This window comes from Anabas testudineus, chromosome 18, assembly GCF_900324465.2.
Source record: "Anabas testudineus chromosome 18, fAnaTes1.2, whole genome shotgun sequence".
Classification (NCBI taxonomy): Eukaryota; Metazoa; Chordata; class Actinopteri; order Anabantiformes; family Anabantidae; genus Anabas; species Anabas testudineus.
This window is the reverse complement of record NC_046627.1, coordinates 12,160,668-12,188,011: the sequence shown is the minus strand read 5'-3', so window position 1 is coordinate 12,188,011 and position 27,344 is coordinate 12,160,668. Positions and strand designations below refer to the sequence as shown.

The window sequence follows — 27,344 nt, the reverse complement described above, 5'->3', positions numbered from 1 at the left end:
ACATTTACTTTACAGCTCAGCTTTCAGGTGAATCAGCAGCATGACTAGATAAATACTGCATCAGTAAAATTAAACAATGAGTCAGGTTCCTATCTAGCATGTGTTCCCACTTCAGTACTTAAACAAAACCTCATTGTTTATTGAGCCAAATTTCCCTGACACATGGCCTGTGTTCCTATTTTTACATCCGTTAGCGAGTATATTTAAGAGCAGATGTTTCTTTCTTCATCACTGTTTACCACCTGAACTCAGGAAGACAAGCTCCAGTCTGATACCAAGAGGGAAGAGGAGAAAATAATTCTACATCAGGTTTGCTAGAAACTCACCTCTCATCAGCTTTATTTAAAGTACTGTCAGTACAATGTTCTCAGTTCTCTGCAGAGTTATGAGTAACACATCTGCTTATCCATGACAGGTTATTACCATCCTTCATGAGCTGCAAGATGAAGATTCTCACGCTGTCTCTGTTTGTTTTTGCCATGATGGGTGTGATCAGAGCTGCAGGTATTTGCTAGCAGCAACATACTGTACAGTCCATTCTATTTCCCCCGGTGGCTTTAGCTACAATTTAAATAGGAGGGAGACCGGCATGTTTTCAAGTTACTCTCCAACAACTAGAATGTCTCATATCTCAATCAGATCAATGTCTCAATCTCATGACTTTTTCCAACCACTTCTCACTGGTGTACCAAACTTTCCATCCAGCTCTTTCACAAGATGAGGATCAACCTACAACAGAACCTATTTCAACAAGTAAGTGTGCAGTACATGTCTTCAGATATCATGACTTCTTCCAGCACTGCTAACTGGTGTGTTAAAATTTTCATCCAGCTCCTCCACTACACGGCGGTCAATATGGTGAAGAGGGACCAAATTGTAAGTCTTTGGTAAATTTAATCAGATTTGAAATATAAAACTTACAGTGTCATAATCATATGCAGTGGATAAGTAAAACATATACACTGCTTAATAAATAAAAGGGAAAGGAACACTTTTTAGTGAGATAGAGTATAATATCAAGTCCATTAAATTTCTAGAATATTGATCTGGTCAGTTACATATCAGACAACCTCCAAAACAGGAATGGTTTAACAGGTGGACGCCAAAGACAGTTTTTCCCTCCTCATCTTATCTGGTATCAAGATAAAATTCTTGGACCCATTTTCAGACTCTATGCTGATACAGTCGGTCCTGGATTCCTCCTGGTGCACAACAACACCCAGTTTTATGTTGTGAGAACATACAGGTAGTTCCTGAAGAATAAAGAAATTGATACCACCGACTGGCCCCCACGCTCTCCTGTCGTGAATTCAATAGGACCCCTTCGACGCTGCCAGGTTGCACATGCAAGTGATGCCCTGGTCCAGATCTGAGAGGAGATACTCCAGGACACCACCCGTTCTCTAGTTAGGAGCATGCCCTGAGTACCATTTTGACTTGCTGCAATGCAACTTGTGCAACATGTACTAACCTGCGGCATCATTTTATCACTGTGATTATTGGGATGTCTTTGAGTTCAGTCATCGGTAGTTTGAGAATTTTCATCTTCATCAAAAGATCATTCCTAACACATTACCTAGTCCATATACGTATAAATATAATTATAGCATAATATTTTCCTCATTTTCAAAGTGTTCCTCTTTTTATTTTTTTGAGAAGTGTAAATTGTAAAAACTCCAAACCACAAGAGGGATTTTTTATTTTTTGTCAACAGATTTTCACTGGGAGCCATCTTGCCCTAAGGGTTGGTCCATGTACAGTATGCAGTGCATCCTTTATGTTCCAAAAATCATGACTTGGGACGAAGCAGAGGTAATCATCAGGATTCCTGCATGAACATAGATTTATTTTAGACATTACTCTGTATTTACTTGCACACCTGGTTGAATGGCTTCTTGTTCAGGTTGGACCCAATTATGTCACGCACAAATGGAAAAAACAAACCAAGAGGAGCAGGATTGTAACACTGGTGTTGTAGAGTTAATATTGTGCTTTAGTGACTTTACTCACATTTACCACTGTAGGAAAACTGTAGGTCCAAGGGGGGAAACCTTGCAACTGTATTCCAGGACAATCCCTCCGATGACATTCAAAAGGAGCTGCAGAAAGTTGGTCACGGGGATGGACCAATATGGTTTGGAGGTCATGAGGTACATAATTCATCATTACACAAGGCTAGTTTAATCTATATGTTTTTCATTATTATTAATTTAAAAAAATATATTTTCTATATTGTCTCACAGATTCATTATTTTCCCTGGAGTGAACATTTTGAGTGTTCTGAAAACAATGCTGAGAGCTACTGTTTACAGATCACAGTTGAAGGTAAAACAATCTTGATAACATAAAGTATGTGGTTTAGATGATTAAACAATCTGAATTTTCCTTTTAACTGTACACAGTGAATTGCTCTAGAGAACAATGTTATTTTCCCAGCGGCTTGTAGGAAAAGATATCTACCTTAGTGAGAGCATGCAGCTCTGACTGACTTTTTTGTGTTTACAGAAGATGAGCAGTCATGCACGGATGTGCAGTGCGATGCTCGTCTCCCATCTGTCTGTGGCATAATTATCATGTGAGACCTGGAATGAAGCAGAAACTTAATTCACCCGTTAATAACAAACACTGGTGAATGTGTCTTTTTCGCTGCAACTCATTTTACAGCTTCTTTCCATTGCTGTAATACTACATAATGAATGAAATGACAAGTGACATAAACACAAGCTGGATTGCATCAGGTTTGCACCTGTAATAAGAGCAGAGTGTTTTATATGAAGAATGATTTCTGTAACACTTTTTTCTTCAAATTAAAGAGTTATTTCTTGTTCTTATGCATAAAACAAAAAAATAAAAATCTAAGCAACAAGTGAATGGTGGCCTGTGAGTCTGTGTTTGGTAGCACTAATTATTAAAAAGGTAATAGTGGAGTAATATTTTAGCAATAGTAAAGCAAAAATAAAGTAAATATTACCCAGACTTCTGTCAACTGGAAACACACTCATTAGTTTCTGTGTAATAATAAATCAGAGCTTGAAAATGCATAAGAATAATGTTATTGTATTGATTCTCTAAGGATGTACACAGAAATATACAGTATGATCATGTAAATGTAATGAATGCATTCTAGCAATTATTAAGTTAATACTGTGAAAGACAATAAATTTAGTATTAATTGTGCACATGTTTGTTCATGTCTAAGAGTTTGAAAGAAAAACTGGAAGTAAATTAGGTTTTCTTTCAAATGCTGCTCCACTCCTCTGGTATGTCCTGATAATCTGTCCATCATGCTGAGACACACCCATTTCTAGTATTATCCAAATCAAGAATAACAAGAACAAATGTGAATGAAATAAATGAGACCCATAAAAAACAATGTCAAACGAATGTTGTTGTTATATGATGTGATGGGTTGAAGTAAAAATTCTTACATTTTTCAAATCATACTGCATTATCTTTCTGCAATAGCCCTCAGTGTGTTCTCCTCCAATCTGAATACCTGTAGTTATTGGTAAATATTTCCAATAACAATCAGATGGGTTTTTGTTTAGTACTACTGCCGCATGGGATTTAAATTATCTGTTTACATATAAGAAAGCTGTGCTGTTTGTAATCAAAGCTCACTGATTGCTGTCTTGAAAAGACAAGAAGAAAACATTTAATTTGCATGGACATTCAACCAGGATAGTTAGAGGAGATGATTTCTTTGACAATCTGTTGGACTTACTGTTTCAGTTCAACCACAAGAGGGCGACACATCATTGCTGATATACAACAGATACTACAACAAATATTATAATAAAAATAACATCATTTACTTCATAGCACAATTCATATAAATCATATGGAAACCATATGATGTAAGTTTATCCGCATTTGCAAAACTTTAGAAACACTGTGAAGGAAGAAGAAGTAACTATATGACTGAACTAATTTGTGATTTTGACACACAAGCCGTTGCCACCAAAACCTTTTATTACATATACAGTACATGTATAGTGGCCTTTAAAAATACACGTCCCACAGTTTAGTAAATCTGTTTTTTTTTTGTTAGCAGCTTCATACGTTTGACCACCAGGTGTCACCAGCAGATATGTTTGAACATATCGGAACATTAAATCATGTTCTTGAGCACTTACTTAAGTCAAAGCTTTAGAAAAATAATCTTTCTGCCATGGCTAGCTACTGCCACTGGACCATACTAACATATTTACCAATTAATTTCAAAACACCTATATTTTTTTATTTTATTATCATTATTATTATGTATGCCTGAAATGTGTTAGATCATAATCGTGGAGACAGAGAAGACAAAGTCACAATTTTTTTCAATGCTTAAAGCTTTTATTTGGATAAAGAAAGAACAGTTCTTGCAGAATTGAATTGCAGTCATGTAAAATGCATTACTTTCACAACATGTTCAATCTTCTTGAACATCTTGACCTAAGAGACACTTTGGCTTTTGTTGTCACTTGTCGCTTCATTCATTCAACAGCGTTACAGCGATAGAAAAGAAATCGAGATTGGGAGAGATGAATGTTTGCTTTCTGTTTTTCCTGTTACTTCAGCTCAGGAACTGATGAAGTAATGATTCTTTTAGAACACACAGATGGAAGATGATGGTCACACTGTCTATCATCCCAGCATTTGTTACCTGTATGTATCACAAAAACGGACATAAATATCAACATATACTGTGGCATAATGTATATTTAATGCATACAATATTTCATTTTAAATTTTTATCATTTTACTAACCAGGATTATATTTAATGAGTAAAAAATGTTGTATGCATTTATGAAATCTCCATGCATTCATCTTTCATTTACCCTTTAATATGTATACCACTTAGATTGTATTATTTTTGATTTACCTCCATAATTTATTGCCAAACAGTGCTGTTTTCCTGAAGTGTTGTTGGGCTCTCCCTTGCACCAGAATTGAAATTTGAAAGGTGATCCATCAATCCAGAACCAGAAACTTTCCTAGAAACAGAATAAATCATACAGGCACAAAACACTGTAATATACTGTACATGGGCTTTTCAAAGTGCTTTTCAGACAGAAGGAAATCTGAAGCTCTCTTGACAACACTGGGATCAGTTAAAGACAGTGGTATCCACGCAGGGACTTATGCATGTTCTACAAGTCATGAGGCTGAATATTTCCCAGCAAGCTGACACTTAAACATTATTACATTAATAAAAGCAAACTAGGGAGGTGAAGTCACAGTATATTTATCTGACATGAGCATGAAATCAGGTGATGTTGTTAGAAAGGTAAAAAGTGTGGAAGTTGAGGTTGATTGTTAAAGTTCCAAAGGTTAAGTCGTCAGAGTTTATGCTGCTTTTAATATTACATGTATTTTTTGGTAACTCCACCACTGAGACTATCGCCCACTTATAACTTGGTCAGAACTAACTGTATAAATCGCAGCATGAATATTTATAATGAGTTGTAATGAAAACAGTAAACGCTGTGTTCTTTTTAAGAAAGTGGTCATTTTAACTCAAACCTTTATGTAAAGATATTTCAATAATAAATAAATTACCATACCTCTTGAGCATCAGAGCCTCCAATCCAAGTCTCTGGATACTCATGTGTTCTAATTCTTATGATGTTTTTAATCTGGTAATACTCTTTAGCTGTATGGACAGATGCAAGATGTGAACCAATGGACTGACAGTTTCTCTACAGTGGAGATGAACACAGACATACTGTAGTTTAGAGCTTCTCAGAAATATAACATATAACAGTTGATGCGTATAGAATAACAGTATTCTGAAATGAATCAATACCATGTTTTACCTCAGCTTGAGCCCAAGTCATCTCTCGTGGAACATAGTGAAAACAGCGACTCCTGTACCTGCTCCAACCACTAGGACAAGATCTCTTAGGTTTTTCTGTGAAACACAAACAGAAATACAGCAAATCGATGATTTTGAGTCTTCAGAATACCAGCCTTTAGAACAACTGGTGCAACTTTAACACACTAGTTCCTTAGTTTGTAAATGTTTATTGAAAACCATACAGTACAGTACTTCCATTACACTTCGTATTTAAAATACTCACCAGCAGCTCTGGTGAGAATCATCAGGGCACATACAAATGCAAACACAGTCAAGATCTTCATGGTGGACATGCAAAAGATGACGATGACCTTTAATACAGAGAGAAACCCATTAATCATTGTGTCTCAGTAATGTGAAGTCAAAAGACAATGACGTTTGTAGCAAACCTGCTGTAGAGGTTTTGTTTGTGTTCTTTATCGATCTCAACCTGTAGCTCCAGTCTTCCTATGTGGCAGCAGTGATACAAAGACCAGCTGTTATATACAGGTTCTTATCTTGTCCCCTGTCAAAACAGGAAACATGAACAGACACAACTAAATGAATAGTTTTTTAAATGTAATAATTTAATACATTTTAATTTATATTCGATTTACAGTTGCCAACATTTTAGTATAAAAACTAAAATGACTAAGCAATAAATGTAGGACTATCTTTAGAGTCCTACATTAGAGTGCGTCAACTACATTGACCGAATACTTTATAAATTTTTTTTATCAATATTATTAGCAACATTGTGAAATTAAATTACACAAAACACAAACAAGTTTTTAAATATCCCCTCTTTGACAGAAATTAGACATTGAAAACATGCAGTTGCAGTTAGAACTGATTAGTAGTCATATGAACAGCTAAAAGCATTTATTTACATTGCAACCACATAATGTATTCATAAAGTAAAAGATAGGACTGTAAGCTATTAAATATTTTACATTTGCCAATTAGGTCTTGTTTTGAAATAAAAAAAAAATGTTCCTTTTTTTTTTATTTTTAAATACTTACATACCCTGTATCAATGTGATGTGCTGGAAGTTTTAATATGTGGAAACAGAAAAAACTGTTTTACATTGACATAAAGATATGCACAAATCAGTAAAAAAAAGCAATATAAACCTGTACAATAAATTAGAATCACATAAGAAAGATGTTAATCTTTACATACAGTCTAAGGCAGCCTTCCATGCTGGGGTCACCATTGAACTCATAACTCATAAAAACATTCACATCTTTTCACATTTTGTAAAAACAAAATTGTAGATTTTGGGGTTTAGGAGTGCCTTTATATTTTTCTATTTAGTTAAAGACACTGTACAAGAAAATAAAGGCCTTCAATCACAATTTTATAGTTTACAAAACCTCCAGACTGTGACACAGTGAAACCTGTACAACAGAAACTGAATACTTCTCATGCAATAATGACACTTTGCTAAATAATTAAGACTCATGACTGTGTGCAGAAACTAGAGTTCCCTACAAGTCCTGACAACACGTTTCTTGTTGCTTTTGTATTTGAACAAATGACACAAAGCAGGTTTAAGGTTTTACATTATGTTTTGGTATCTTGAGAGTATGTGGATTATTGATCTTTCAGAGGACAGGTTTATTAGCACAAACTAAAATAAAACAAACAAACAAACAACACATTAAAAACAAAGCTAGCAGTGGACAACCAGGAGGACAGGGACTTACAACCTGGCAGTTGTTATAATGACCCGGAACACACACAGCAACCACAGCACACTTAAACAATTTAGGCTGGATTGTGCATTTACCAATGCCGTGCAAAATACTGTTCAAGCTAGTTAATCAGTAGTATGAGATACACAGCCACACTTATGTTTGCTGCAGGGACATTTCACTGTTGTAGTCTGCAAGCTGAAGTTGCTGTTTTTAATGGTAAAGTAAATGGTAGTTGATGGCAATGTTTTCATCCCAACAAACCTAGGGCTAATCAGTTAGCTCAGGGACAAATACATACATGCAGACAAAAATAAATTATGGCCTCTGTCAGTTTTGGGTCTCAGGTTTTAAGCCTTTCCAGGATTCTAGTAAGTACTAATTGAACAATATAAAGTTAATAGTAATGTCCCTTTGGGGAAATTTTTGTTTGGAAAGCTGCAGTGGAGGAACTGTGGGGTGTCTGTGTCTTGTCCAAGGACATTTCAACATACAGCCAGAAGGAACCAGTCCAGTAAAACTGATGTTTATAGATGACTGCTCTACCAATTGACCTAACTGCTGCTCCAAGTTTAGGGTGAAGATAAACTTCAGTCATGATTTGGCATTAATTGAAACTCTTTACTTCTCAAAAAGAAAATGGAACTGGTGAACACTGTCGAAATAACTTCTCATTTAAATTTATTTTTTAAGCTTCTACTTCTTCTTGGGGTTGAGCTGGTTAATTGCTCATATGCACGGCAAGCTGTAAAAATAAATTGTAATGTAAAATACAGATAGTGAAAATGAAATGATAAGCTTTTTGGCTTTTTGTCCTTTTATATCATCACATAGATGGGAGCAAAGTCAAAACATTCATCTTTAGCTCTGTGACATGACTTTTCCTCCTTCAAGATGCTGGGCTATATAGTGTAGTAGGTGTAGACAGTAGACTTGTATAATAAAACAGAGAGGAAGAGCTGTGTGTCAGATTGGTAGGCCTGTAATTTTCCACAAGGGATTGGTCGTAATTGGTCTTCTTTAGAAGCACTATAATGCAGGCCTGTTTAAATGCGGTAGTATGGGACCCAATAGTAAGAGGTGTGGAATACTGCATATGCACAAAAAACACACACTTTCCCCCACACATAAAATTGTATTTGATTAAAAATAGTTTAAATAAAAACATACATTGTTTCACACTTTTTATGTGGTGACCCATTTGACAAAGAAAGCCTTTAACAATTCAATTAAATTCAATTCAATGACTTGTCAAAAAGAGAAACTTGTTCCTTCATACCCTGACATGCACTGTATGTGGCAGATAAAATAATAGATGGCAGAGATAAAGTGACTAAAATAATTCCTGTACTTTTCTGATGAAGTTGTTTGCAGAAGTTTGTACTGTTCGTGGAAAAACAACAACAAGTCATGTTGGAAAAGACACAGCAGTATTGCAGTGAAGTTAAAACTACAATAAACAAAAGTAACAAAAGCATTTTAGACGTTTACAAACTGAATTATTACAATTACAAATATTGTATATTTTTATTTTAAGGTATATTTCTCACTTACTGTAGGTAATTGCATGTCTCATTTGCTGTCTCACTTTAACTTTCAGTTGTTTCAGAAGTTTCCTCATAGAGTCTGCAAGTATTTAACATCATACATCATCGTCATAAGGAACTTGACTGTTTTTAACAATGCCCTTTCTACCACTACTACTAGTTTGTCAAATGTCTATAATTCATGTTTTAAATAAGCATAAATAATAATAATGGGGCTTAATATTTGTTTGTTTGACATCTTTCAAATGTATTACTTTAATAAATACATTTTATGCGACATCGTGTTAGAAAGGTTTGAGAAAACATTACACCTGGAGCAGCTGTGGGTCAGTTTGTAGGGTAATTGTCCACAAACTCCAGGATTGGTGGATGGATTCCTATCTGTTTTCTCAGGCCTATAAATAGTGGCATTATGTTTGTATCCTGAGAATGTGTAGCCTCTCTGTCTTAAGCTAAATATACCTGTTACTGAGCATATATAAGAGCTGGTGTTCTTTATTGTTCAGCACCTGTGGACAGGAAGACAAGTTCCAGTCTGACAACAAGAAGCAAGAAGAGAAGATAATTCTACATCAGGTTTGCTACAAACTCACTAGTCATCAGCTTTCATTCAATTAAAATTCTGTCAGTAAAATGTCTGTTCTCTGCAGAACTATGAGCAACACATCTGTTTATTCTAACGACAGGTCATCACCATCCTTCAGTTACACCATGAGGATTCTAATGCTTTCTCTGTTTGTTTGTGCTGTAATGGCTCTAAGCAGAGCTTCTTCTTCTCTTTCGGCTTTTCCCATCAGGGGTCGCCACAGCGAATCATCCTTCTCCACCTAACTCTATCATGGGCATCTTCTACCCTAACATTAGCCAACCTCATGTCCTCTGTTAAGACATCCATATATCTCCTCTTTGGTCTTCCTCTTGCCCTCCTGCCTGGCAGCTCCATCTCCAACATCCTTCTACCAATATATTCACTATCCCTCCTCTGAACATGTCCAAACCATCTCAGTCTGGCCTCTCTGACTTTGTCGCTAACACAGGCAACGTGAGCCGTCCCTCTGATGTACTCGTTCCTTATTCTGTCTAACCTGGTCACTCCTAAGGAGAACCTCAACATCTTCATCTCTGCTACCTCCATCTCAGCCTCTTGTCTCTTTCTCACTGCTACCGTCTCTAACCCATAGAGCAGAGCTGGTCTCACCACTGTCTTGTACACCTTTCCTTTGAGTCTTGCTGACACTCTTCTGTCACACAACACTCCTGACACTTTCCTCCACCCGCTCCAACCTGCCTGCACTCGCCTCTTCACCTCTTTTCCACACTCTCCATCACACTGAACTGTTGACCCCAGGTACTTAAACTCCTGCACCTTCTTCACCTCAGCCCCCTGTAACCTAACGCTTCTACCTTGATCCCTCTCGTTCAGACACATGTATTCTGTCTTACTACGACTGACCTTCATGCCTCTTCTTTCCAGAGCAAACCTCCACCTCTCTAGCTGTTCCTCTACCTGCTCTCTACTCTCACTGCAAATCACAATATCATCCGCAAACATCATTGTCCAGGGAGATTCCTGTCTGACCTAATCAGTCAGCCTGTCCATTAGCATAGCAAACAAGAAGGGACTCAGAGCTGATCCTTGGTGTAGTCCCACCTCCACCTTGAACTCCTCTGTCTGACCTACAGCACATCTCACCACCGTCATACTTCTCTCATACATGTCCTGAACTACTCTGACGTACTTCTCCGCCACTCCCGACGACCTCATACAGTACCACAGCTCCTCCCTCGGCACCCTGTCATACGCCTTCTCTAAATCTACAAAGACACAATGCAGCTCCTTCTGACCATCTCTGTACTTTTCCATCAACATTCTCAAAGCAAAAATGGCATCAGTGGTGCTCTTACAGGGCATGAAACCATACTGCTGCTCACAAATCTCCACCTTCTTCCTAAGCCTGGCTTCCACTACTCTTTCCCACAGCTTCATTGTGTGGCTCATCAACTTTATTCCTCTATAGTTGCTGCAGTTCTGCGTGTCACCCTTGTTCTTAAAGATCGGAACCAGAACACTTCTCCTCCATTCCTCAGGCATCTTCTCACTCTCTAGAATCCTATTGAACAAACTGGTTAGAAACTCCACTGCTGTCTCTCCTAAGCACTTCCACACCTCCACAGGTATGTCATCAGGACCAACACCCTTTCCACTCTTCATCCTTTTCAGAGCCTTCCTAACCTCATCCTTTCCAATCTCTGCTATTTCCTGCTCCACAACATCCACATCTTCCTCCCTTCTTTCCCTGTCATTTTCCCCGTTCATCAGCTCCTCAAAATACTCCTTCCATCTTTTCTGCACACTCTCCTGGGTTGTTAACACCTTTCCATCTCTGTCCTTAATCACCCTTATCTGTTGCACATCCTTCCCATCTCTAGCTCTCTGTCTGGCTAGCCTGTACAAGTCCTTCTCTCCTTCCTTTGTGTCCAACCTGTCATACAGCTCATCGTAAGCTTTCTGTTTGGCCTTTGCCACCTCCCTCTTCACTCTACGCTGCGCTTCCTTGTACTCCTGTCTACTTTCTTCAGTCCTTTCTACATCCCACTTCCTTCTAGCTAACTTCTTCCTCTGGACGCATTCCTGTACTTCCTCATTCCACCACCAAGTGTCTTTACCTTCTTTCCTCTTTCCAGATGACACACCTAGCACCTTCCTACCTGTTTCCCTGATAACCTCTGCTGTAGTTTCCCAGTCATCTGGAAGCTCATCCTGACCACCCAGAACCTGTCTCAACTTCTGCCTGAATTCCTCACAAGTATCTTCATTCTTTAACTTCCACCACTTGGTCTTCTTCTCTGACTTCCCTCTCTTCTTCTTCCTGACCTCCAGAGTCATCTTGCACACCACCATGCGGTGCTGTCTGACTACACTCTCTCCTACCACCACTTTGCAGTCACTAACCTCTCTCAAATGACCTCGTCTACATAGGATGTAGTCCACCTGTGTACTCCTACCTCCACTTCTGTATGTCACTCTATGTTCCTCTCGCTTCTGGAAGTAAGTGTTGACTACAGCCATTTCCATCCTCTTAGCAAAGTCCACCACCATCTGTCCTTCCAGATTCCTTTCCTTCACACCAAACCTGCCCATCACCTCCTCATCACCTCTGTTGCCCTCACCAACATGCCCATTGAAGTCTGCTTCAACAACAACTCTCTCTCCTCTGGGGATACTCTCTATGACCTCATCAAACTCACTCCAGAATCTCTCCTTCTCTTCTAACTCACAGCCAACCTGTGGCGCATACCCACTGACTACATTCATCATCACCCCTTCAATTTCTAGCTTTATGCTCATCACCCTGTCTGAGACTCTTTTCACCTCTAGAACATTGTTCACAAACTCCCCCTTCAAGATCACTCCTACCCCGTTTCTCTTCCTATCCACACCATGGTAGAACAGTTTGTATCCTCCTCTGATACTACGTGCCTTGCTGCCCTTCCACCTTGTCTCCTGCACACACAGTACATCTACCTTCCTTCTCTCCATCATGTCTGCCAGCTCTCTGCCTTTCCCTGTCATCGTACCAACGTTAAGAGTCCCTATTCTCAAATCTATGTTCCTGCCTTTTCCCTTCTCTCTCTGACCACGAACCCTTCTGCCTCCCCTCTTTCTTCGACCAACAGTAGTCAAATTTCCACCGGCACCCTGTAGGTTAACAGCATCGGTGGCGGTCGTTGTTAACCCGGGCCTCGACCGATCCGGTATGAAAGTCTTGTGAATGATTCGCATGGTTATTTTGGCAATTTTTACGCCGGATGCCCTTCCTGACGCAACCCTCTCTATTTATCCGGGCTTGGGACCGGCACAGAAGTCACTGGCTTGCAACCCCTGTGGCTAGATTGGCTCTAAGCAGAGCTGCAGGTGGGTATTTGTCGGCGCTAACATACCGTACATATTTACATACATGACGTACATAATTTAAACCGGAGTGAGACTGGTGTGTTTTCATGCTACTCTTCAACAACTAGAATGCTGCATAACCAAAATCTGTTCCTTTAAGCAAACAATCTCATGACTTCCAACCACTTCTCCCTGGTGTCCTAAACTTTCCATCCAGTTCTGTCACAAGATGAATCTCAATTTACAACAGATGAACCTACTTCAACAAGTGAGTTTGCAATACATGTCTTCAGATATCATGACTTCTTCTACCACTGCTAACTGGTGTGTTAAAATTTCCATCCAGCTCCTCCACTACATGTTGGTCAATATGGTGAAGCGGGACCTAATGGTAAGTGTTCTGTATATTTAATCAGATTTGAAATATAAGACTTAAATATTATATATATATATATATATATATATATATATATATATATATATATTAAGTAAAAAATTATATTAAGTAAAATATATGTATATATTTGTAATGTATATGTAATAAACAAGTTAGAAAGTTGATAACTGCAATATTAAACTGCCCATTGCCACAGGTTGGCTTGATATTACATTAGATTCCTCAAAATGTCATTCAAAATGTGTGGACATGTACAATGATGAAAAAAAAAATGAAAGGAACACAGAGTAATCATCATAAATAAAGAGTATAATATCAGATCAGTTAAACGTCTTGGATATTTATCAGGTCTGTTAAGTAGCAGAGAGTGTTGTTATCAATTTCAGCTGCTTTGGTTCTGTTCTGTCACTACTGGTAGCATGAGGTGATATCTGGACCTTACAGAGGAAGCACAGGTAGTCCAACTCCTTCAGGATAACACATGAATATGTGCCATTGCTTAGAGGTTTGCTGTGTGATGTGCAGGACGAGCAGTGCCAGAGCCCTGAAAAATGACCTCCAGCTGGCCACTGATGTGAATATCTCTGACCAAATAAATAGAACTAGACTTCATGAGTGTGGCTTGGGGGCCTGACATCCTCTAGTGGGCCCTGTGCTTACTGCCCGGCACCATGAAGCTTGACTGGCATTTACAATAGAGTTGTCAGGTCGACTGGCACCCTAAGTGTTTCCCACATGAGAGCAGGCTCAATGTGTGCACATGTGACATGAAAGGATCTGCAGAAACCATGGAGAGTGTTGTGCTGCCTAAAACATCATTCAACATGATTGGTTTGGTGGTTTGGTGGGGTTTTTTTTCTGAAAAGTGTGTATTTTTCAATCTCCAAACCAACTAATTTTTTTTTTTCTTTTTTGTCAACAGATTTTCACTGGGAGCCATCTTGCCGTCAGGGTTGGTCCATGTACAGAATGCATTGCATCCTTTATGTTCCAAAAAACATGACTTGGGATGAAGCAATGGTAATCATCAGGATTCTTTTTCAACACAATCTTACAAATTACTGTGTATTTAATTGCCTACTTGGTTAAATGGCTTCTTTGTTTGGTGTTGTAAAGTTAATACTGTGACTATAGTGACTTTACTTTTGTTGTTTATCACTGTAGGCAATCTGCAGGTCCATGGGGGGAAACCTTGCCATTGTATTTCAACGTGATGAGGCCTATGATATTATGGAGGAGCTGCAGAAAGTTGGTAATCAACATGGACCAGTATGGGTTGGAGGTACAAAGGTACATAATTTATCATTACACAAGGTCAGTTTAATCTATATGTTATTCATTATTATAATAATAATAAAATTATTATTCTCTATATTACCTCACAGAATCAATTTGCACCCTGGAATAATGACTATGATAACTGTTCTCAAGGCACTGCTGAGAAGGACTGTTTACAGATCACATTTGAAGGTAAATCAATCTTGGTAACATAAATAATGATGTAAATGATTAAAATCCATCAGTATTACCTCACGATTTTTGCCTTTAACTGTGCATGGTTAATTGCTGTAGAAATTATTTTATAACCTTCATGAAGAAAAGACATTTACCTTACCCTAGTGTGCCCATGCAGCTCAGACTGATTCCTGTTATATATCATATTTAATATCCTGTTTTTGCAGGACAAGGGATGGCATGCAAGGATGATGTGCAGTGTGACGCTCGTCTCCCATCTGTCTGTGGCATAGTTATCATGTGAACTTGGGATGAAACAGAAACTAAATTCACAAAAAAAAAAAAAAAAAAAAAAAAAAAAAAACGAACCAAACACTGGTGAATGTGTCCATTACACTGTAACTCATTTTACATCTTCTTTCTCTTCAATCACCGTGAAATGACAAGTGACATAAACACAAGCTCGACTGTCTCTTAGGTTTGTACCTGTAATAAGAGCAGGCTGAGTGTTTTATATGAAGAATGATTTTTGTACCATATTATTCTGCAAAGTAAAATTTTCTTTCTTATTCTTCTGCAAAATAAAACAAAATAATAAAAACTTAAGCAACAAGTGACTGGTGGCCTGTGAGTCTGTGTATAACCTTTGGTAAGTAATAAAATGGGTAAACAACAACAACAACAACGACAAATAATAATAATAATAATAATAATAATAATAATAATAATAATAATAATAATAATAATAATAATAATAATGCATAGTAGCAATGTCATAATATAGTGAATAGTACCCAGATGATAGGTTGGTAACAATTGATACATTTTAAGTGTAAACACAATTCATTTCTGTGTAATAATGAAATAGAACTTAATAATTAAATACAGTCAGTTTCTTCATAGTTTTATGGTAATGAGACTCAAAACGTGTACACAGAGATATACAGTGCAAGCATGTAAATATAATTATTGTTTTCCAACAAGTACACTGTGAAACAAAATAAATTTAACTCAAATTGTTCACACTTTTCTTTATTTGTGACAGTTTGAATTAAAAACTGGAAGTAAATTAGATTTACTTTCAAATGCTGCTCTGGTCCTGATAATCTGTGCATCATGCTGAGACACACCCATTTTCATAAATAATTTTTATTTTTTTACACAGAAGCTACTACATGTATGAAGTAAATAGTTATCAAAATATTACCCCCCTTTCACTCAGTAATATTTGAATTGCTATTTTTGAAAGACAGTAATTCACTGTAAATGTAGTTAATTTCTCTCTGTGTGTGTATTAGTTTACCACCCTTGTCCTAAGGGGAAGTGCAAATGGTAAATGTTCTGCACTTATATAGTGCTTTTCTACCTAGCTGGTACTCAAAGCGCTTTACACTGAATCTCATTCACCCATTTGCACACACACACTCACACACACCGATGGCAGAGCTGCTATGCAGCCGATCTCACTCACCGGGGGCAACTTGGGGTTCAGTATCTTGCTCCAAGGACACTTTGGTTTAAAGAGTTGATTTGTTTGGCTATTTGTTAGACTCACTGTTTCAGTTCAACCACAAGAGGGTGACACATCAATGCTGAAAGATATGCAACAGATACTACAACAAATATTTAACATTGTTTACTTTGTAGCACAATGCATAGAAATCATATGGAAACTATATGATTTAAAGTTTAGATGTGCAACTCTAATTCTAAGTTGGCATTCTGTGTAAAATCTACATATAAAAGAATCCAATGATTTACATAAGCTTATTTTAGTTGCAAATGTTTAAAATGAGAAACTATACAATTTTAAGGAAAAAACAAAAGATTTTTGATAGCGACACATCTCACCAAGTTAGAACAGAGGAAACAACGCGCTGGAAAAGTAAATGGTGCTAACAATAAAGAGAACATTTTGAAATCAAATAGTTTATTTGGTCAGAGTCTTTAAAAAAAAAAAAAAGATGAGCAGAGGTATTGGATGTCTGTGATCTTCAGTCCTTCAGATGGCCCTGCATTGAAAAAGGGCTGTGATGGGCTCAGGAACACTTTCAAAAATCACTGACTGAGCTCAGTTTACCGTGTCATCCAAAAATGCAAGTTTGAGCTCTTGAAAGCAAAACATACTTTTTCAACTAGCGCTAAGAGGTTTTAATGGTTGTTCTTAATGAAGACACAAAAGATCTGTTTTTTTTTCCTTTGTTTTTGTGTTATTACTTTAGGCAGTCAAGAGTACTGACAAATAATTATTATATTTGTCAGTACTCTTGACTTAGATGAAGATCAAATCATGTTTTTTTAACAAATTAAGGCAGAAAAACGCTAAAAAGGTTCACATGCTTTTTCTTTCCACTATGCAAGATCCAGAAACACTACTATTCTCTCTGGACTGAAGCTCATTTGGTCTGTGACAAATCATAATTCGTTCTTCCTTTTTGGGCAGCATGTCCTCCAGACCAAAAAGAGAGAGAGAGACCTTACTTGCATGTTATTAGCACTCCATTCTAACGCCTGAAGTTCAGATTGCATGGGGGTGCAGTGGTGCCATTAATGGAAGGGTTTGCATGTTTCAGCAGGACAATGCTAAACTGCATGCTTGCAATGGCTTCTATTGCATGGCTTTGCAATAGAAGAGTCCAGGTGCTGAAGAGACCTACATGCAGTTCAAACATTTCACCAAATGAAATATTTGGAGCATGATGAAAAGCAAAATACAACTAATAAAACTCGGGACAGTTAGAATCCTTTCTACGACTGTTCCGTCGTTAAAGCATTCACTGAGTATAGTGTCTGTAGAGTGTAGTGCGTCTACATATCTATATCTATATATCTACTCTATATATACATATATATATATATATATATATATATATATATATATATATATATATAGAGAGAGAGAGAGAGAGAGAGGGGGGGGGGGGGGGAGGGGAGAGGGGGGGGAGAGCTATGTGTGTGTGTGTGTGTAAAAAACTGTACTTTTAGTTGATATCAATGTTTCTTTATGACACTGTCTATGTGTTGATGACATTGCACATGATGCTTGATGTTTAGATCTTAATCAGGTTCCAACTTTTAATCTTTTGTATGACTGAGTCTCACAACTGGTCAGTAAACAGTGTTTGAATAAAGGGGAAGGTACTTTATCATACTTTATCAGTTGTAGAATTTTTTCCTCTTCCTCTAAATGTTGTAAAATCTTAGAATCAAAGAAGGACTCATTGTGATGAACCATCTCAATTTAACACATGCTGGCATGGAGAAAACACGCAGTCATGTAAATGTCTTCTGCCCTACCTGTGAGGATCCACCGCTTACCTTTCAGTCTGGACTCTTATTCTGAAAGTCCCATTTCCGGGCGGTGCGGTGTTCGTGCTGCAGCTTGTCATTCATTAAGCTCTTTGATTGCACCTGTTGCCAGATCGTTAGTTGGATTGAGGCAAGAAACAAACTCTGCTTTTCCCTTTTCGTTGCAACCTTGTGTGCAGGACTTACGGTGCTCACGGCTGAGGACTTTGTGTTATGGATTATTGTTTTTCGTTTGGATTATCTTTTGGATTATGTGTGGTTTTCCTTTTGGAGCTTCACGTCTGGTCTCTATGTTTTAAGGACGTTGATTACTCCAGGTATTTCTATGGACTCCTTTTTGTCTAAGAAGAGACTGTGTGCACGGCTCAGCTGAAGGTTTCGCTGTTGTTTTTGTTTGTGTGTGACAATAAACTTACTGAACTGAGTGGATTGCGTCGGCCTTATTAGTGGTCCTATTAAACCCGTGACACTACCTCTCTCTAACACTCATAATTACACTTCACAGCCCCCTCCACATAACATTCTGAGGAACTAGGTATATGTGTAGCATATGAAAAAAATGAAAATACTTCTACACATAGGTTGACTATTTAGACCATGAATTTCCACTACAGGTCTGTGTTTATCACTTGTTACAACCTTGTGACCCAGAACCCATTTCCTACCCATGTCCTGTCTATGAACCCTTGTCCTTTCTAGTGTCTCTTGCCTTCTTTCATACTGAAGTTGCTCTTTTCTCCATATCATATTTTATCCGCTTACTCTTAATAGGCTACTCTTAATACTTGCAACTTGATTAAAACTTCTACAAGTAGAAATACCTCTTCAGATTATTTAAAATAATTTCAAGTTCTAAGTACATGCTCTAAAATCTTCTAAAAGTATTAATCTGGTATGTTGAAGTATGTTATGCAGAAATGTAACATGCTCCCACTCATGGTTTGCTCAATTTGGTCGGGGAAGGAAGTATAATGAAATGATGATTTATAGAAAAACACATTTGCATTTGAAAATATATAATTTTTAATGTTAGGCTTTAACTGTATCTGAAACATAACAGTCACAATTTGACAAAGTAGCGACAGTCTCGATACGGCCAAGTATCCTCACACTAACGAGTGACAACAAAAACCTGTGGAGGAAGCTGTTGCTCTAAGTCAGCAACAGATGCGACAAGTGACACTAGTTACTTCCCAAAACTTAGCACCAAAACTTTTAATACAAATATATAGTTAACTTAGCAGCATTCTGTTGTTTCCAGTCTTTGTCACTGTTACTGTTCTAATAATAATAATTATTATTATTACTATTATTAGTAGTAGTATTAGTAGTAGTCATTGTAGTCGTTGTAGTAGTAGTAGTAGTGCCACATTGGCTTGATAAGTGTTATATCATAACAATGGTGACACAAGAGACAGAGTCACAAACTTTTCCAACGCTCAAAGTTTTATTTTTGAATGTAGAAATGAGCTGTTCACTCTTTAAAGTACAGTCATGATGAAAGTATTCGCTTTATTACACAATCGGTTTCCTCTTCACGTGACCTTAGAGACAGTCCAGCTTCCAATTACTTGTCACTTTGTTGCTTTAACAGCATTTCAGACAGAGTAAAGAAATTCAGGTGAGGCTTTATTTCGGGAGTCTTTTTAACCTAATAATACTCTTTAGCTGCATGGACAGATGTAAGGTTTGCATGCATTGACTGACAGTTTCTCTACATAGGCGATATAATTTAGAGCTGCTTATAAAAATAACACCTAATCAAGGACATTGAAGTTGAATGATGATACGTGTAAAGTTGACACATACAGAATCATCATCGTTTTAATTTTAAATAAAAACCTAAAATTAAGTTCTTTATATTTAAAGCCTTTAGAACACACTTAATTCCTAGGGTAGTGAATGTTTAATGTGAACCATGCTATACATCCATTACACCTTCTTTTGAAAAAAAAAAACATCAGGGCACACATAACTCTTAATGGTGGACATGGAAAAGATGATGCTCTAAAAAGAAGGTAGTGAATCAGAGGAAGTTAGCTCCTTAGTACATTTCACAAATTCATAACTTAAAGGCGTTCTACTAATTTAGATTAATTCTTCCTCTCAAGGGGGTTTTCCTCTCCGCTGTTGCCTTAAGCTTGCTCAAATGGGATTGTTATGTTTTGTTTTGTTTTTTTTATGTAATTTTAAAAAAAATTCTACTCTGTAAGGTCTTAAACTTAACACTGTAAAAGAACTTGATTTGACTTCTTTTGTGTGGCATTATACACATAAATGTGATAGTGACAGAGAAACTCTGTTTAACGCTTCTCATGTTGCAACACACTTGACAGAAGGCCTTTAACAATGATGTGTCATCAAGAGAAGAGTTCCTTCACACACTGACACAGTAGTCTATGTGGTAGGTAGAGAGAGATGACAGACATTAACTAAATGTATTACTGTGATGTTCTTATGAAATTGTTTGCAGAAGTTAGAACTGTTTGTGGATTGTGCAAAGATAAGTTTGCTGGGTAACAGTCATGAGTAAAACAAGTCATGTTGTAAAATACACAAAATGTTAGTGGAAAACTACATTTGCATCATAAAAATGTTATAGTAAAACAAAAGTAACATAGAATGTAAATACACTTTTCAAATTGTACAGTACCTGAGGAAGTGTCTTGAATTACTTTCCATCTTTGAGGTCTCTGCATGTCTCTGTGATTTTATTAATACAGTATGTTAGCAGACAGTGCAGTGTTTAAAGTTAAGTCTCATGAGGAGTTCCTAAAAAAATTGTGTTTTAAAGATTATATCTTTCACAGGTAGCACTCCACAAAAGCCACCAAAGAAACAACCAGAAATGTAAAAATAAATTAATTTCAAGCCCATGAAATAAGGCAACAAATAATAAATAAAATTAAAACAGGCCCACAAATGCTATTTAATTCTATGCTTTTTTTATGGTAAACTTCTCACTTAGGTAAGTGTCTCATTTCCTGTTCTGCCGAAGTTGCAGTCTCACTTTAAATTTCAGTTGTTTCAGAAGTTTTTTTTAACTATGCTCTTTCTACCACTGACAAAACAATTTCTAAAATGTCTATGATCAGTGTACTCAAATAATGAAGTTAATAAATCATTAACTTTAGTAATCATATCAATCATTATTTTTAGTCATCCTTTGAATGTATTGCTGTGATAAATACATTGAATTTTATTCTATATCTTGTTAAAAAGGTTTGAAACAACATAACATCTGGGGCAGCTGTGGGTCAGTTTGCAGGACAGTCATCCTCAAACACCAGGATTGGTGGTTTGTTTTCTGGTTCCTCCTGCGTGCATGTCCTTTCCATTTTCTCTTGAGCAGACTGAAGCGTATATTCAGTTAGGGTTTAAAACAGATCCACTATATTGGACTGCAAGTGCAGCATTCTGGCTGAAAGTGATGCAGAGTGTGAAAAGTTCTTAACATATTATAACGAAAAAATAGAAAAATAGAGAAGTCAGAGCTTCTGTTATCCCTAACTCCTCTCCAATCATACTTTCCCACCCCCCTAGAGAATGCACTTTAAGCTGGTTTCCTCCCATGTCCTTATCTGAGCTACTACAAACTGTCTCAAGTATGAAACCATCTTCCAGCCCAGTTGATGTTATTCAAACTGTTCTTAATCTGTGTTACTGATTTGCTTGCTCCCTCTCTTCTGAATACTTTCAATACTTCACTGTCCACTGGATATGTGTCAGATTATTTTAAAAATTTAAAAACTTCTATTGAAAAAAACTGATCTAGATCCCTCATCCCCTGAAAACTACACACCAATCTCTAAACTACCCTTCATATCAAAGATTTTAGAAAAGTACTTTGTCTAGACACTTATTTCTAGCTGCAGTAAAACTATAACTTTTTTGATGAATTCCAATCTGGTTTTGTCAAACATCGCAGCACAAAGACCACCCTACTAAAAGTGAATAATGATATTCTTTTGGCCTCTGACACTGGTGTGTGCTCTGTTTTTGTCCTCCTTGATCTTAGTGCTGCTTTTGATACAGTAGACCAACACATTTTGTTGGACCGACTAAAGCACGGGGCTGGAATAGAAGGTACTACACTGGACTGGTTCATACCTGTCCAATAAATCGTTTTGTGTTTCCGTTAATAATTGCAAGTCATCTTTTTCTCCTGTAATGTACGGAGTTCCTCAGGGTTAGGTGTTGGGGCCAATCTTATTGTCTCTGTACATGCTCCCTTTAGGCCATATTACTTGTAAACATGGCGTTTCTTTCAATTGCTATGCTGATGACACTCATCTGTGCTGTCCCTGACATCTCTGACCATGGAGGACTGAGATTCTTACATGAATGTTTAAATGAGATAAAATTGGATGGCTCAAAATTTCTTCCAGCTGAAATCTAACAAAACAGAAATAGTTGTTATCTTTCCGCAACGTATAGCCAAACACATTTTGCCCTGCATGGATTATCTTTTAAATAACTCTAAGCCCACTGCAAAATCTATTAATCGGCTCCAGATTGTTCAGAACTCAGCTGCAAGACACTTAACTAGAAAAAGAAAATATGAACACATCACTCCTGTCTGAGCTTCCTTCCACTGGCTGCCAGTATATTTTAGAATTGTATTTATAACTTTTAAAGCCCTGCAGCTGAGATTGTTATTATTATAATAATTAATAAACATCTCTCTCTGTTTGCTTGGAAACAACACCAAAATTTCCCATCTCTCAGTTAAATATAGAAACCCACTATTAATTTCTTTAACTGTCACTATCATAAAATTGTTATTTTAAACTGGAAATACAAAAATGTATACATTTTTTTATTTCAATTATCAAAACATGCATATAAATGCACTGGACGAATCCTGTTATAGAGCACATACACCAGAAAGAAAATAACAGCTGCATATGAAAACAATATATTAGCTTTTAATAAATCACGGAAACATTTCCTAATTACTTTGGTTTAAATAAGACATATTGGGTTGAAGCCATGCACGTCACACAAATCCCTAAAAGATTCATGATAGGCACACAGACTGCTGAGGAACCAACTACGATAAATAGGCAGTATGTAAATGAGGCCCACATTTACTTTCATAGTCTCAAACACTTTTGGCAGAACTAAGAAAAACTAAGCCCTCACTAATCTCTCCATTTTACATAACATGATTCCTTCCTTTAAACTGTTTCTGATGTTACTGTGATCTGATTGATGTCTTCATCTCTGTCTGTCAATAGGTTGTTTTATATTCTAAAAATAGATGAACTGCTAAAGATGAGTATAAATTAAAGTTACTGATTACTGTTACTATAATGTGTTGCACACTGAAAAAAGTAAATTTGATGAGATGTCTATAAGAAATTGTGTCTGAGACACCTTTTTGCTCAGTCTTTTTGAGATGCTCATAGGAGATATATTTTATATTTGTGGATACATATAAGTGTAAACAAAGAAAGGCAACCAGGCAGCTTTTAGAAGTACATGTGGAGGCGAGGGAGATATAGCACACAACACAAACCAGCTTTTTTTGGTTGCATCAAATGTTTAATATATAAGAAGAAAAACTGTTAATTCTGCAGAATTTAGTTGTGCTAAAATTATCATTGATAAAAACAAAAAAAAGAGATATTGAATCTTCAGGTTATTCATGTAACTGGCAATACAAAGACATCTATCGACAGTGTTCATGTTTGATTTTAACCTGTGTCAGCCCAGTACTTTCTTTGCACAGATAGATGAATACTTTTTGTAGCAATGGTGAGAAGCCCAGCACTTCGTATCTGCAAATCAAGAACAAAAAAAAAAAAAAAAAAAAAAAAAAAAAAAAAAAAACAGGAGTCAGTCCAGAGTTTACAGACCAAAACCTAAAACTGCCCAATTTAGACAGTTTATCCAGAGAATCAGTGGATTTGTTCTTTACTGGTTTAAAGGCAAAAACTGATGCATGTTAAAGCATTTGACGAAACCAAAGGATATCTGATTAGAACTTCATTAATTTCTCCTGATTTGAACTATTTAAACATCAAGCACTAAAAGATTTATATATATTTTTTTAATTTACCTCCTTGATTAATTACAATACAGCCCTGATAGCGACTCCGGTATCTAGGCTCTCCTTGGCACCATTCACCAAAGTTGAAAACCCCGCCATCACTCCAAAGAAATAGCTTTTCCTAGACAAGAAACCAATAATTTTAAAATTAGTCTTAAATTAAATACCTCCAAATATTCTCTAATGATTACCAAAATACCCCTTCTAAGTCAAAGCCTCCAATCCATGATTCCTTGAAACTATGAGAGGTCTCCCTCAACAGACTTTGAACCTTATTGTACTCAGTCAGATTGTGCACTGATGCGAGGTTGGCACCCATGAATCGGCAGTTGCTCTATAGTAGAAACACACAGAAATACAGTCATAGATGCTCAGTTTATTTAGTATGTACCAACTGTAGGAGCATGGATCTCTTATAAGAAGAACAAAAGAAGGGATGGACGATTATACCAATAAACAAATGGAATTAACTGAGTGATTACCTCAGCTTTAGGCCAAGTCAAAGGTGTTGGAACGTAACAGAAAAGGCGACCATTGACCTTAAACCAACCACCAGCACATGTCAGGAATCTTTTGGTCAGCTCACTTCCTACTGCAGAAAAAAAAATATAGTGGAAAATCCCTCAATCTTTGGTTTCTTAACTTTTCATTCTAATTGTATGACCCACTGCAGTAATCTGGAAGACTATCTGTGGAGCCTGACAGGAAATCAATGCACTCCAATGCATTAACATTGAATTTGTTTATTGCTTATTCCATACAAACATGTTAATAGCAGTATATTTAAGAGAAAACAACATGGAAATGTTGGATTATTCATTATTTTACCAGAATAGTTAAGTTTTTTTTTTTAATACCAACTGACCTTATTTTCGAAATAGCATGTATTGGCTGGGTTCATCTCTTGTCATTTGACACCGAAGAATACAAGCATATTGTTTACTTACAATATGCTTACCTGTAGTTCTAGCCAGAACCATGATGGTATAACCAAGAACACACACACTCAGTATCTTCATTGCAGAAGTAAGATGATGCCGATTTTACCCTTCAACAAAGAAAACTACATGTTAGTGACACTTCTTGCACAGTGACTATCAGAAAAAGAAAAAAGTGGTCAGCAAATTTCTGGAGAACCTGCTGTAGAATTGTCTTCTTCTTCAGTATCAGCCGATAGCTTCAATGTTCCCCAGTGAAGATGCTCTGCAACACAAAGAGTTGATCATAAATACTTCTCCTTATCTCATCATCTCTCACAAAATGAGGAAGTGAACGTCACATGCATTCGTGGACAAAATCGTTCGTACCCTTTCTGAAGAAAAGCCACAAAGGTCACTGAAATAAAACAAAACAACAAACAAAAGTAAAAATTAAAGCAAAAATGTAGTAAAATGTAACTCATAAATCAGACATTGTTTTGTTGTCTTTCAACAAAATAAAATGATACATTTAAATTTAATTGTTTTTATAAAAAAAAAAAAGTGAAATACCTGTGTACTCACCACCCTACAAGGCCCAAACTGTACGTAACAAGTCAAATAAATTAAAGGTTTTTAGTTTGTCCAGCACCTCAGTTCACATTTGTGAACGCATTTCTTTCAATCCAGAACCAATATCTGTCCTGCATGAGGAACAGATCAGACGCAGACAGCATTGAGTAATAACATAGAAATAATAATTACAAAATAACCATTTGGCGACAGGTTGTGGCTACAGTGAATATTACAAGGCAATCTATGATTTATATGGGTGGATTTCTACTCATCAGGGCTGGGTACAGAAGCAGGGTTTGCATGCATTTCATGAGCTGGCAGTATTTCTACAGTGGGGAAATAAGGCAGTAGAGTTGCCCATGAAACTAATTAAACTAACATGAAGTCTACACAAAGGCAGATCAAAGCTATCAACATTTACATGGATTAAATAAACAGTCTTCTGCTCTCCAATCCAAACAAGCCTCATTATCTGAGCACCAGCCCATGACGTGTGTCAACACAGAGGAAGCAATGGTGGTAGTACTCAGTCCGGCCACAGGGAAGTGATGCAGACTTCTTGACAATACGAAACCGTCCTAGAGACAAACAAACAAAAAAGAATGCACCCTGTTGAATCCATAGAAAAGTTTAACCTAACTTTCGTTTGCTACAAACTATGCTTCACACTTGATAAATGTGACAAAAAAAATTTAAAGAAAATGGATGATACATGACTGACATCTGACTCTGTTTCATGTCTATAATTGAACTGCGAATAATTATAATAAACTACAACAGACGTTGGTGGGATTTGAAAGGGCAACATATTGTCCACAATATAATGGGAAATTGAACGTGTTTTACAGATGTAAAGCTGATGATGTTTTATATCTAGGTTCTCAAAGCAGAATTCACTTCACTTTATGACCTCACGTTATTGTGTTACTGTGGAAAACTACTTAAACATGCTATCATGAAGTGGATAAAATATAAATCAGACAAAATCATGTCAGTGATCTGTGTTAAACCCCCAACCAGGACATCAGGGTTTATCTGCAAATTCAGGATCTGTGAAATGTTAGGATATACAGTGAGGGAAAAAATTATTTGAACCCCAGCTGATTTTGTAAGTTTGCCCACTAACAAAGAAATGATCAGTCTATAATTTCAATGGTAGGTGTATTTGAACAGTGAGACACAACAATGACAAAAAAAAATCCAGAAAAATGCGTTTCAAAAAGAGTTATAAATTAATTTGCATTTCCACGAAGGAAAGAAGTATTTGATCCCTTCGAAAAACGTGCTTTAGTACTTGGTGGCAAAACCTTTGTTGGCAATCACAGAGGTCAGCCGTTTGTTGTAGTTGGCCACAAGGTTTGCACACATCTCAGGGGGGATTTTGGCCCACTCCTCTTTGCAGATCCTCTCCAATGTTTGGCAACTCGAACCTTCAGCTCCCTCCACAGATTTTCTATGGGATTAAGGTCTGGAGACTGACTAGGCCACTCCATGACCTTAATATGCTTCTTCTTGAGCCAGTGATTTGTTGCCTTAGCCGTGTGTTTTGGATCATTGTCATGCTGGAGTACCCAACCACGACCCTTTTCAATGCCCTGACTGAGGGAAGGAGGTTCTCACCCAACATTTGACGGTACATGGCCCCATCCATCCTCCCTTTGATGCGGTGC

General features: G+C 37.0%; 4 protein-coding genes and 1 long non-coding RNA gene across 6 annotated transcripts; 3 read left to right on the top strand and 2 right to left on the bottom strand.

The window, feature by feature from the left end:
• Window positions 1-229: 229 nt before the first annotated feature.
• On the top strand, window positions 230-2,871 carry LOC113168541 (type-2 ice-structuring protein-like). The gene is made up of 8 exons (XM_026369621.2): window positions 230-309; window positions 416-504; window positions 706-753; window positions 832-876; window positions 1,715-1,812; window positions 2,025-2,150; window positions 2,244-2,325; window positions 2,506-2,871. The coding sequence occupies exons 2-8, from the start codon at window positions 432-434 to the stop codon at window positions 2,577-2,579; spliced, it is 546 nt and encodes a 181-aa protein (XP_026225406.1). The 5' UTR covers window positions 230-309; window positions 416-431; the 3' UTR covers window positions 2,580-2,871.
• A 1,685-nt stretch (window positions 2,872-4,556) lies between these two features.
• On the bottom strand, window positions 4,557-6,294 carry LOC113168340 (ladderlectin-like). The gene is made up of 6 exons (XM_026369358.1): window positions 6,236-6,294; window positions 6,070-6,157; window positions 5,806-5,900; window positions 5,554-5,688; window positions 4,872-4,983; window positions 4,557-4,651 (listed from the first exon to the last, which is right to left on the bottom strand). The coding sequence occupies exons 2-6, from the start codon at window positions 6,137-6,139 to the stop codon at window positions 4,557-4,559; spliced, it is 507 nt and encodes a 168-aa protein (XP_026225143.1). The 5' UTR covers window positions 6,140-6,157; window positions 6,236-6,294.
• Window positions 6,295-12,965: 6,671 nt separating this feature from the next.
• LOC117153036 lies at window positions 12,966-13,391 on the top strand. The gene is made up of 3 exons (XR_004463438.1): window positions 12,966-12,986; window positions 13,183-13,233; window positions 13,312-13,391. It is a non-coding gene; the product is annotated as an uncharacterized LOC117153036 (long non-coding RNA).
• Window positions 13,392-13,639: 248 nt separating this feature from the next.
• On the top strand, window positions 13,640-15,426 carry LOC113168553 (lactose-binding lectin l-2-like). Of its 2 annotated transcripts, none has more exons than XM_026369634.1 (4): window positions 13,640-14,382; window positions 14,527-14,652; window positions 14,748-14,832; window positions 15,045-15,426. In XM_026369634.1, the coding sequence occupies exons 1-4, from the start codon at window positions 14,323-14,325 to the stop codon at window positions 15,119-15,121; spliced, it is 348 nt and encodes a 115-aa protein (XP_026225419.1). In that variant the 5' UTR covers window positions 13,640-14,322; the 3' UTR covers window positions 15,122-15,426. The 2 variants fall into 2 exon arrangements, with proteins under 2 accessions (XP_026225419.1, XP_026225420.1); XM_026369635.1 differs by having other exon boundaries at window positions 13,662-14,382; window positions 15,051-15,426.
• Window positions 15,427-23,835: 8,409 nt separating this feature from the next.
• Window positions 23,836-25,383, bottom strand: LOC113168548 (ladderlectin-like). Its single transcript, XM_026369629.1, has 6 exons — window positions 25,319-25,383; window positions 25,140-25,229; window positions 24,664-24,773; window positions 24,381-24,515; window positions 24,191-24,302; window positions 23,836-23,909 (listed from the first exon to the last, which is right to left on the bottom strand). The coding sequence occupies exons 2-6, from the start codon at window positions 25,198-25,200 to the stop codon at window positions 23,836-23,838; spliced, it is 492 nt and encodes a 163-aa protein (XP_026225414.1). The 5' UTR covers window positions 25,201-25,229; window positions 25,319-25,383.
• Window positions 25,384-27,344: the final 1,961 nt, after the last annotated feature.